Consider the following 12,990-nt stretch of genomic DNA (forward strand, 5'->3'; position numbering starts at 1 on the left):
CATCCATTGCTGCTGGAGTAAATGACGTCTCGGGATTTACTGACGAGGCTTTGTGTTTGCAAATCCTCCGTAACCTCTTTTAATGGGCCTGCTTTGTACTGTGTGAGATCCCTCAGCTAGTTTATTACTGACAGTCATAAACTAAGGACTTAGGAAGAGCTGCTCTCTAACTACTGCTTCTGTTGCTCCAATTGCCCTGAGCTTCACTCAAACACATGCACACACACACACATTCACACTCAGTATCTCCCCCTCTCCGCTCAGCCTCCTGATAACCAGAAGCTGGGCCTGCTGGAAGCGCTGCTGAGGATCGGAGACTGGCATCATGCCCAGAGCATTATGGACCAGATGCCTGCCTTCTACGCCACCTCTCACAAGGCCATCGCCCTGGCACTGTGCCAGCTGCTGCACCTGACTGTGGAGCCGCTGTACCGCAGGTGCCTGCCCGCTCCCACAGATTCACTTAGTGCTCTTCACACACTGGTGGAAGAAAGAGATGCACACAAATGCACCTACATACACTGCAGCACGACATGCCAGAGTGTACATACACAGCCAGCCAGACTATAACCTCCTCTGATGCCAGCCTTTCATTCAATTGTAGGGACACACGGAAAGCACACAGACATAATGACAACCACAAACAGAACCACTTCCGGTTCACACTAGAGCACTGGAGGCTGTATGTTGATGTGTTTAGTATGCCCTGTATCACCTGTGTTTCCCTTGCAGAGCCGGGGTTCCCAAAGGGGCTAAGGGCTGTGTGATGAGGCCCCTGAGGAACAAGCGGGCCCCAAGGCCTGCCGAGAGCTTTGAGGACTTACGCAGAGACGTGTTCAGCATGCTCTGCTACCTGGGGCCTCACCTCTCCCACGACCCCATCCTCTTTGCCAAGATAGTACGACTGGGCAAGGGCTTCATGAAAGAGGTACAGGCCACACCATCAGTTTGCCATTTGATGATTGATGATAAGTAATGCTTTAATTGATCCCCAAAGGAACGTTAATTGGCATAACCTCTCATACTCTGGCTTCATCTTATTAATTGTCCTCCTTTGTTCTACAGTACCAAAATGAGGCTAGAAATGACCACATCAAGGACAAAATGGTGAGTTATCAAAGTAAATGAGACCAAGAAGTGACTTGGAACAACCTTGTTGTGCTAATTAGTAAGAGGAATGCACAGAGATTAAATAGAATATATGCATCCACACACTGTGGTCTGTGCTCTGGTAGTTGATGTGCTGCTGTTCCCTCCTAGGACACGTTGCTGAGTTGTTTCCTGAGCATTGCAGACCAGGTGCTGCTGCCCTCGCTCTCTCTAATGGAGTGTAACGCCTGTATGTCAGAAGAACTCTGGGGCCTCTTCAAACTGTTCCCTTACCAGCACAGGTGAGACGTATATAAACTCAGCAAAAGAAAAAAATGTCCTCTCACTGTCAACTTCGTTTATTTTCAGCCAACTTAACATGTGTAGATATTTGTATGAACAACACAAGATTCAACAACTGAGACACAAACTAAACAAGTTCCACAGACATGTGACTAACAGAAATTGAATAATGTGTCCCTGAACAAAGGGGGGGGGTCGAAATCAAAAGTTACAGTCGATATCTGGTGTGGCCACCAGCTGCTTTAAGTACTGCAGTGCATCTCCTCTTCATGGACTGCACCAGATTTGCCAGTTCTTGCTGTGAGATGTTACCCCACTCTTCCAACAAGGAACCTGCAAGTTCCCGGACATTTCTGGGGGGAATGGCCCTAGCCCTCACCCTCCGATCCAACAGGTCCCAGACGTGCTTAATGGGATTGAGATCCGGGCTCTTCGCTGGCCATGGCAGAACACTGACATTCCTGTCTTGCAGGAAATCACGCATAGAACAAGCAGTATGGCTGGTGGAATTGTTATGCTGGAGGGTCATGTCAGGATGAACCTGCAGGAAGGGTACCACATGAGGGAGGAGGATGTCTTCCCTGTAATGCACAGCACTGAGAATGCCTGCAATGACAACAAGCTCAGTCCGATGATGCTGTGACATGACGGCCCATCCACCTCCAAATAAATCCCACTCCAAAGTACAGGCCTCGGTGTAACGCTCATTCCTTCGACTATAAACGTGAATCCGACCATGACCCCTCGTGTGACAAAACCTCAACTCGTCAGTGACGAGCACTTTTTGCCAGTCCTGTCTCGTCGGTAGGTTTGTGCCCGTAGGCGATGTTGCTGCCGGTGATGTCTGGTGAAGACCTGCCTTACAACAGGCCTACAAGCCCTCCATCCAGCCCGTCTCAGCCTATTGCTGATAGTCTGAGCGCTGATAGAGGGATTGTGCGTTTCTGTTGTAACTCAGGCAGTTGTTGTTGCCATCCTGTACCTGTCCCACAGGTGTGATATACCGATGTACCGATCCTGTGCAGGTGTTGTTACACATGGTCTGCCACTGCGAGGACGATCCGCTGTCCATCCTGTCTCTCTGTAGCGCTGTCTTAGGCGTCTCACAGTACGGACATGGCAATTTATTGCCCTGGCCACATCTGCATTCCTCATGACTCCTTGCAGCATGCCTAAGGCACGTTCACGTGGATGAGCAGGGACCCTGGGCATCTTTCTTTTGGTGTTTGTCACTTTAGTGTCCTAAGTTCTCATAACTGTGACCTTAATTGCCTACCGTCTGTTAGTTGTTAGTGTCTTAATAACATACCGGCACTGTCCAATTTACAGTAGCTATTCGAGTGAAAGAATACAATGCTATTGTTTGAGAGTGCACAGTTATGTACTTGGAAATGAATCAATAAACCAATTAGGCACATTTGGGTTGACTTGACAACATTTTGAACAGCAATGCAATGATTCATTGGATCAGTCTAAAACTTTGAACATACACTGCTGCCATCTGCCATTGAGGCGGCAGGGTAGCCTAGCGTTGGACTAGTAACCGAAAGGTTGCAAGTTCGAATCCCCGAGCTGACAAGGTACAAATCTGTTGTTCTGCCCCTGAACAGGCAGTTAACCCACTGTTCCTAGGCAGTCATTGAAAATAAGAATTTGTTCTTGCCTAGTAAAATAAAGGTACAATTAAAAAATAATAATAATTATGGCCTTTCTCTCGCATTTCAAATATGGGAAAAAAATAATAATTGCGTTTTGTATTATGTTTTAACAGATCTAATTTGTTATATTTTCCTACGTTAAATTTCACATATCCACAAAGAGTTTCCTTTTGAAATGGTATCAAGAATATGCATATCCTTGCTTCAGGTCCTGAGCTACAGGCAGCTAGATTTGGGTATGTCATTTTAGGCGAAAATTGGTAAAAGGGGTATGTTCATTTGTGGAATTGCCTTCTTAATGTGTTTGAGCCAATCACTTGTGTTATGACAAGGTAGGGCTGGTATACAGAAGATTGCCCTATTTGGTAAAAAACCAAGTCCATATTATGGCAAGAACAGCTCAAATAAGCAAAGAGAAATGACAGTCCATCATTACTTCAAGACATGAAGATCAGTCAATAAGGAACATTTCAAGAACTATTAAAGTTTCTTCAAGTGCATTGGCAAAAACCATCAAGCACTATGATGAAACTGGCTCTCATGATGACCGCCACAGGAATGGAAGACCCAGAGTTACCTCTGCTGCAGAGTTCATTAGAGTTACCAGCCTCAAAAAATGCTGCCCAAATAAATGCTTCAGAGTTCAAGTAACAGACACATCTCAACACCAACTGTTCAGAGCAGACCGTGTGAATCAGGCCTTCATGGTCAAATTGCTGCAAAGAAACCACTACCAAAGGACACCGATAAGAAGAAGAGCCTTATTTGGGCCAAGAAACATGAGCAATGGACATTCGACCGGTGGAAATGACGAGTCCAAATTTGAGATTTTTGGTTCCAACTGCCGTGTCTTTGTGAGATGCAGCGTAGGTGAACGGATGATCTCCACATGTGTGGTTCCCACCATGAATCATGGAGGAGGAGGTGTGCTGGTGCTTTGCTGGTGACACTGATTTAAAATTCATGGAACACTTAACCAGCATGGCTACCACAGCATTCTGCAGCAATATGCCATCCCCATCTGGTTTGCGCTGAGTGTGGCTATCATTTGTTTTTCAACAGGGCAATGAGCCAAAACACACCTCCAGGCTGTGTAAGGGATATTTGACCAAGAAGTAGAGTGATGGAGTGCTGCATTAGATGACCTGGCCTCCACAATCACCCAACCTCAACCCAATTGAGATGGTTTGGGATGAGTTGGACCGCAGCGTGAAGGAAAAGCAGCCAACAAGTGCTCGGCAAATGTGGGAACTCCTTCAAGACTTTTGGTAAAGAATTTCAGGTGAACCTGGTTGAGATAATGCCAAGAGCGTGCAAAGCTGTCATCAAGGCAAAGGGTAGTTACTTTGAAGAATCTCAAATATATTTTGATTTGCTTAACGCTTTTTTGGTTACTACATGATTCCATGTGTTATTTCATGGTTGATGTTTTCACTATAATTCTACAATGTATAATCAAGAAAAACCCTTGAATTAGTAGGTTTGTCCAAACCTTTGACTGGTACTATATAGAAACTCAGCAAAAAAAGAAACGTCCCTTTTTCAGGACCCTTCATAAAAATCCACAGATCTTCAGTGTAAAGGGTTTAAACACTGTTTCCAATGCTTGTTCAATGACCCATAAACAATGAACGGTCATTAATTGAAATTCATTCCAGTTGACTACCTCATGAAGCTGGTTGAGGGAATGCCAAGCGTGTGCAGAGCTGTCATTGAGGCAAAGGGTTGTTACTTTGAAGGATCTCAAATATAAAATACAGTATATTTTTGATTTGTTTAACACTTTTTTGGTTACTGCATGATTCCGTATGTGTTATTTCATAGTTTTGATGTCTTCTATATTACAATGTAGAAAATAGTAAAAATAAAGAGAACCCCTTGAACGAGTAGGTGTGTCCAAACTTTTGACTGGTACTCTATGTACGCACACACACACACACACACACACACACACACACACACACACACACACACACACAATCATAGTGGTGCCATTTTTTACTTGAACTGACATGTTTGGCCAGCCGTTTTGAGTCCATTTTATGGAGAAAGCAAAGTCCACACAGAGACAGGAGTATGTGGGTTTACAGGAATTGTTCTATTCTCTGCCCTGTTGTGTTCTGGTATTGAAAGGTCCCTGGCCCAGGCTGGTCCTGGTGTGTGTACTATTAGATATGTCAGTGTTAACACACTCACCTCTGTTCTACCTGTGGTCCCCAGGTACCGGCTATACGGGCAGTGGAAGAACGAGACGTACACCAGCCACCCACTGCTGGTCAAGGTCAAAGCTCAGACTGTGGACAGAGCTAAATACATCATGAAGTAAGTCACGCTGCTACGCCTACCTACCTACCTACCTACCTACCTACCTACCTACCTACCTACCTACCTACCTACCTACCTACCTACCGCCATACCAGTTATTTATAGTGCCTATTGTTTTATCCAATGTGTGGTTGTGGCACTTAGAAGTCACGTTTCTACACCCACTACTCGTTGGTTCCTTTTTAAAAAAAACTTTTCAGGCATCTGTTGTCTACCTTTTTGTTTTTGTGTGGTTGTATGTGCCCAATAATGTTTTTCTACCATGTTTGGTGCTGCTGCCATGTTGTGTTGCTCGCATGTTGTTGTCAAATCAAATTTTATTGGTCACATACACGTGTGGTGTCGCTACCATGCTATGTTGTCTTAAGTACATTTTTTCCCCACCTTTATTTACCCAGGCAGGCCAGTTGAGAACAAGTTCTCATTTACAACTGACCTGCCCAAGATAAAGCACAGCAATGCGACAAAAAACAACAACACAGAGTTACACATGGGATAAAAAAAGTACAGTCAATGACAATAGAAAAGTCTGTATACAGTGTGTGCAAATGGAGTAAGGATGATAGGACGACATAAAGTGCATTTTGGGAAGTCGACACATTCTAGTATCAGATTCACATGGAGTTGTTGTGCAATTAAAATGTTTAAAATATGAAACTATTTGTGAAAAGATTAAATGTAATTTTAGCTTCGAAATGAGAGAATTGGTTTCACAAGTGAACTCCGCTCACTCGTTATAAAATTGTGAATTTCATCGTGGAGGTAACGATCGCCACACTGGAAGGATGAATGTGACTATACCAGCCAGAATATAGTATGGCAACTTGGTATGAACTTTGAACTCTTATTCACTAAAGAAGTGATACATCCTAGATGTCGAGTTATTAGCAGCAGCAGCTGTAAACGTGCTAGGAAAGAACATACAATCTCTTCAGAAAGACAGGGTCCTACAACGTGTCCGTTCTACCACATGGCAACGGTACTACAACGTGTCCGTTCTACCACACGGCAACGGAACTACAACGTATCCGTTCTACCACACGGCAACGGTACTACAACGTAGCCGTTCTACCACACGGCAACGGTACTACAACGTATCCGTTCTACCACACGGCAACGGTACTACAACGTATCCGTTCTACCACACGGCAACGGTACTACAACGTATCCATTCTACCACACGGCAACGGTACTACAGCGTATCCGTTCTACCACAAAGGACAAGGGAGATCTCTGCTGGGCAACACAGCCTTCCATCTTCGACCAATCTATCGAAGCACAGCTCAGAGTAAATATTTATTGCGTTTTCCTTTTCCAAATGGGCGGTTATTTAGAATGCTTAAGATTCTGTATTTATGATAGCATAGGGGCGGCAGGGTAGCCTAGTGGTTAGAGCGTTGGACTAGTAACCGAAAGGTTGCAAGTTCGAATCCCCGAGCTGACAAGTTACAAATCTGTCGTTCTGCCCCTGAACAGGCAGTTACCCCACTGTTCCTAGCCCGTCATTGAACATAAGAATTTGTTCTTAACTGACTTGCCTAGTTGAAAATAAAGGTAAAAAAATAAAAATACGGTCCGATAGAGACCCAATCCTTTTGTTCCTAAGTCTTTCTGCTCTTTCATTCAAACCCAACCCCCTTTCTTTGTGTAACCAGCCGTCATATCAGTTCCGTCCGCTAAGGACGTTTTCATGTATGATCCATCCTGTGTATATATAATTCTGTGATTTATTTTGGTATTTAGTAAATAGCTAATTAAACCAAATGTTATATTGCTAATTCTACTTGTTAGCCAGGGTTCGTGAAGATAACCAAGAATTTTACGACGTTCGGTGACGATTGATAATTGACTGCTAATTCTAAAAGATTACCAGGTCTTTTAAGAGTTTAGTCGGAAGACAACTGCTCTATAAACATTCTTTCGTGGTGCCCCGACTACCTAGTTAATTACATTTACATTATTAGTTTAATCGGGTAATATTAATTACAGAGAATTGATTTGATAAAATAGCATGTCATGTATCACTAACTGGGCCAGTAATATTTAATTTAATCCTGTTCTCAATTTTTTTTTTTACTCCCACTGCCAAAAAGACACGTTCTCACACGCATGCACGTACAACACTCTCACACGCATGCACGTACAACACTCGTAATAGCAGATGTGGGCTGGTGTGGGTGCCTACTTTTGTTTTATTTTCGAAACACTGGACTTTATGGGGTTAGTGCTGAGGTTCAGCCATTCACACCCTACTGAACATCAGGACTACATGTCAACACATCTCTTACGACTGTAATACTTGGAGAGCAATATGATATTTTAGCACAGTAAAAATGTTGACACATGTCCTAAGAGCAACTGTCTTCATTGCATGAGGAATGATAAGCACCTGATCAGCACACTTGCTGTAAAACATCCTTAGTGTATTTGAATTTGGCACGATTGCGTTAATGGAGGCATTCGGGATTTAAAACACAGTGGTCACCCTGTCACTTGCTTTGGGAAACGGCTGAAGGATAGAATATACTAATTCCGGATTGTCACTTTAAAATTAAATCCAATGCATTTCCAATGGCACTTCATGGTAGCTTGTACATGCATAGTAATTGCTACTCATATTTACTGCTTTTCACAGTAATGCTGTATGATACATGTTTTCCATGAGTAGAAGTACATGTTTATTCAATGTTTGTGCCTGAGGCCTCATGTTTCCCTGGACTGTACTGTACCAGTGGACATAGGAAGTTTTCCCACCACTGCTGCCACACAGGAAGCCGAGCACCTCAGGGCTGTGTGATACTGTATGACAGAGCAGGCACTCTGGGAAGCCATGGTTTGTTTCCTACGCTAACCCCCCTAAGCCTAACCCCCCCCCCAGCAGAAGAAAATAAAAGGTCGTCCCTCCATTAATTTTAATGGAAGCTGGCAGCTGGGTATGGAGCAGGCCTCCTTTCCCCCGAGTCATCAATATTCTGCTGGATCCCACCCGGCAAGAACAGTGCTCGGCCAGCCAGGTTGTGCTCCCCCTACACACACAGGTTTTGTAAACGCTCTGGCTCCTGTGAAGCTGTTGCCACTGATTGCTTGTATGTGTGTGAGCACCTTGACAAGAGGAATTACCCTGAGGCTGTGTGGTGGTGTTGGTGATAGGGAATATACCCAGCCTGCATCACTTTGTCTGATGGGGGAAGGAACAGTTCATTCTATAAGAGGGGAGACTAATGGATAAAGTGGTGATGGAGGGCTGACATCCTGCAGCTCTGGAAGGCAGGGGGTGTGGGGGGATTAGAGAAGATTGCTCTGCAGATGCACTCAAGTGGACTACTCCCATCCATGTCAGATTTATGAGGCTAGCATAGCAGCACTCCAACCCTGCTCCTCTGGCCTGCTGCCCCGCCCTTCTCTCATAGGTCCTTGACCCTCTCACCAGCCCCTAGCCCCATGTTGTACAAACCATTGTTACATAAGTTGCTGCTACTGAATGCATTTGCTTCTTAGACTTGTGTAATTAACTGAAGGATGTCAGTGCTTTTAGTCCAGTCCTTATTAATCATGAAAATAGAACATTGCCTGGATGTCATTAACCATACCCTTTGATATGGATACAGCCCTACTGAGTGACATGTCACCACTGCTCCGAGTCAATACAAGGTGGCTAACGAAGACGAGAACAAGGAAGTTAATGAATATGTCATACCTGTCCCTGGCCTGCCTCATGTATACAGTGTGTGTGCAGTGCACTGTGCAGCACCACAGTAGGAAAGGAGTCCCTGGTGGTGGTGCTTTTGCTACCTACTTTGTTTTAGTTTTTAAAATTATTTATTCTTTATTTAACCAGGGAGGCCAGTTGAGAAGAAGTTCTCATTTACAACTGCGATCTCACCAAGATGGAGCAAAGCAGTGCGACAAAAACAACAGAGTTGCACATGGGATAAACTCTGAATCACCAATTCCATATAGGGCACAAAAAGTATGGATTCCTGCCCAAAATGTACCTTTCCTTAGTTTTGTTGACAAAGTATCATTTTGTCAATAATGTTGTGTGAGAGTGGGAACAAAATATAATTTTGATAAATGTGTATCAGCATGAAGCACACAACCATTGAGTGCAAGTTCATTAGTTGTAAATTGTTCTACTAAATAATATTTTTCAATCTAACCTAACCATCAAACCAGTGGTGCCACATAATTTGCAGGGTTCATGTATATTTTCAAGATACTTCCTGTTTTAAATTGCTCTTTTCTTTCTTTCCTTCCATTCTTTCCTTTCTTTCCTTCCATTCTTTCCTTTCCTCCTTCTTTCCTTCCTTCCATTCTTTCCTTTCCTCCTTCTTTCCTTCCTTCTTTGCTTCTTTTCTTTGTTTGTTTGTTTGTTTCTTTCCAGGCGATTGACCAAAGAGAATGTGAAACCATCTGGGCGGCAGATAGGCAAGCTGAGCCATAGCAACCCCACCATCCTCTTTGACTATGTATGTATTCTCAAAAATGTTATGATCTTCTATTCACCTACTGTCACTGATGCGTTGTGAAACAGTGTTTGTTTGATGAAGGCATTGTCTGTATATTTTTTGTGGCCTTTTCCCCCAGTAATGCCCGAGCCAAATCCGCAGAAGCAGGAGTAATTAAGTCCTCCACAATAGTATGGGGCTTGTATCATAGCAATTTCCTGTATTACCAAATGAGGAGAGTCAGACACCAGTCAGAGTTATACTTAAACTTCATATATAATAACAATAGCAATATCAACTTTGACTCTCAGATCAATTCAGTGTCTATAATGAATTCTGAGAGTCCCTACATAAGAATACAACAATCTTTTATAGCCAAGATACACCCCTCTCAACTTACATGACGAACCACAGCTCTTAGGAACTCTTCACAAAGGTTATTTTACTTGAGAGAGGAGTATCCCATAGCCAGATAACATTAGCTATAAATTATCATTCAGTTTGGTCTCAAAGACAAGGTTCTAATCTCGTTCCTGGTACTTCATAGTACAAAAACATGAACTCATCCAATGGTATATATCAATTGTCAACTTTAGATACTCCCATCTCAAGTACACCCAGAGGGGACATACAATGGTTCCCCCCCCAATGGGAAAAGGAGGGAGTAACTGGCATACAGACATTGTGGAGACAATTAATTGGTTCCCCATTAATCACGCGATCCCTTCACATGGTTTAAGAATAGGTGAAGACAATGTTCCATTCTGTCCTTCTCCCCTTCTGATATTCTGCATAGCACCAGATGGTTTAACAGATATATTCACATATGAAGACAAGACGGACCACTCCCCTCTCTGGGCCCCAAAGGACTGAGCCCTAGCTGAGAAGGGATATGTGCAACTGCCAACCCTTTAGTCCAAAGGGAAACATTCTAATGACAAGTATTTACATAAGCATATTATGTAAATAAAACAACTTATTTATGTTACCCAACAAATTCTGATTCATCCACCACACTTGTCTGTCCTAGCCACTCAGTAGCTTACCATATAAGACTCTTCTAGCCCCTTCTTATTAACGGTATCTGTTGATTTTATTAATGTCTTACTACTCAAAAGTTGTCTTATTCTCTCTCAAAAACTCCTGTGGCTTATTTTTCGAAGTGTCATGTTTCTAAAATGTCTGTGCCAGAGTGAAGGTTTCCCATGAGAGAGTAACGGTTAATGTGATTGGATGTTAATTATTTGACTAGGCTACCTGTATTTGACATTGTGTTGTTATTTCGCTGAACACTAGATGGTTTAATTTTATTTTTGGTGGTGAAACGAGGCTACGAGGCGAGATAAAAACCTCACCCAAATGTATAGCCCCGTTGGAAAATGTAAATCTACTGTTTGAAAATGTGAAGAGAAAATCGCATTTGGATCACATTTTTATTTGGTGTACCCCCGACGGCGTTGTGTGTACCCCAGTTTGGGAATAGCTGATCCAGAGCAACATATAATGACAGAAGAGAAGCTGCATATATCTAATTATAGACAAGTTGACTAACACATAGCTTACCAAAATATCGGAAATTATAAGCAGAAATATATTGAAAATAAGCACACAAAAAACATGCACCCCCTGTCAAACTCGTTCCGCCCTCTGACTGTAGCCTACAGCGTATTTTCTATATTCGCGGGTTAGGGTCTGGCGGGGGCCTCAGATTTGAACTGTTTTATATATAGTTGTGCGGTTGCTGAAGAGTTATTAGCAATAGCAATCTACTCGCCAATCTCTTTTGGAACGTTTGTCTTTAAGGGGCAGCGTCCTATTTTAAAATCCCAAAACAACATCCTTTAGAAATGCATTGCATTCATTTTTGTTTCTAAAGAATAGAGTAATGACTTGCAAAGCTAAATTATATTACACAGCTTTTTAATACATACATAAATACATATCAACCAAAAGAAGTCTATTAATAGCTGAATATAGGGAGAACTCATGCCAATCTATTAGCCCTGCATAACTGCAATGCAGTTAAGAACTACACCATGTCTGGACCAGTAGAAATTATGTTCGGGCCAGCAGAGTTCTTGGCCAACTGGCCCAATCGGGCCAGTGAGGAAAAAATGTAACATTGGACCCTGGTGTGTTTCACATGGAGCTACAGAGTGTTGGCGCATAGGCAATTTACTGTGCTGTGATTGAAAAATAGGAAGCTCGACTAGTTTCTAAAAGGTGTTGAACCGACTGAATAAATTCGATCCCTTATATCCTTGCCATTCATAAATCATACAACCTAGTTAAGTCCATGCTACCACGCCTGGACAAGTAAACTAAAGATCTTGTTTATATTATATTTTCGCTTTGAAGTCCCATCAGGACTTGCCAGACAATGACGTTAAAGTGAGTGACTCGTCAGTAGCCTACCGAATTGAATTGGTCATTTGTCTCCCTAATTTGCATACAGGTAAGCTTTTTGGCGATTCTGCAGATAAATGATGAAAACATTTGATGAAGATGGTGAATCCTCCTTACTGCAGGAACAATAGGTAGGCTAGTGGAGAGAGCCTCACTCTGGTCTGTGTTGTATTATTGTTCCTCTCTCAGATCCTGTCTCAGATCCAGTGGTATGACAACCTCATCGGTCCAGTGGTAGACTCCCTCAAGTACCTCACCTCACTCAACTATGATGTCATGGCCTGTATCCTTACTCTGCCATTTTGTGACTCATGTATTTATCCTATCTTCCGGCGCCGACAGAGATAGTTTCCTAGGAAACTATGCAGTTTTTTTTTTTTTTTTTTACGTGTTATTTCTTACATTAGTACCCCAGGTCATCTTAGGTTTCATTACATACAGTCGAGAAGAACTACTGAATATAAGAGCAGCGTCAACTCACCATCAGTACGACCAAGAATATGACTTTCGCGACGCGGATCCTGTGTTCTGTCTTTCACCCAGGACAACGGAATGGATCACAGCCGGCGACCCAAAAAAACGACTTCAGTATAGAGAGAAACGAAGCGGTCTTCTGGTCAGACTCTGGAGACGGGCACATCGTGCACCACTCCCTAGTATATTTCTCGCCAATGTCCAGTCTCTTGACAACAAGGTTGATGAAATCCGAGCAAGGGTAGCATTCCAGAGGGACATCAGAGACTGTAACGTTCTTTGCTTCA

The 12,990-nt window shown here is 43.0% G+C and overlaps 1 protein-coding gene across 2 annotated transcripts in view; it reads left to right on the plus strand.

Annotated features, from left to right (window-relative positions):
• LOC135550591 (THO complex subunit 2-like) overlaps window positions 1–12,990 on the plus strand; it is a 62,615-nt gene that overhangs the window by 19,694 nt on the left and 29,931 nt on the right. For both annotated transcript variants that reach the window (XM_064981538.1, XM_064981540.1), the window contains exons 11-17: window positions 265–437; window positions 733–928; window positions 1,066–1,107; window positions 1,261–1,391; window positions 5,271–5,372; window positions 9,760–9,844; window positions 12,419–12,512. In XM_064981538.1, the coding sequence (XP_064837610.1) occupies window positions 265–437; window positions 733–928; window positions 1,066–1,107; window positions 1,261–1,391; window positions 5,271–5,372; window positions 9,760–9,844; window positions 12,419–12,512 (823 nt within the window). The remainder of the gene's footprint in view (window positions 1–264; window positions 438–732; window positions 929–1,065; window positions 1,108–1,260; window positions 1,392–5,270; window positions 5,373–9,759; window positions 9,845–12,418; window positions 12,513–12,990) is intronic.

This window comes from Oncorhynchus masou, chromosome 12 (genome assembly GCF_036934945.1).
Source record: "Oncorhynchus masou masou isolate Uvic2021 chromosome 12, UVic_Omas_1.1, whole genome shotgun sequence".
Taxonomy (NCBI): Eukaryota; Metazoa; Chordata; class Actinopteri; order Salmoniformes; family Salmonidae; genus Oncorhynchus; species Oncorhynchus masou.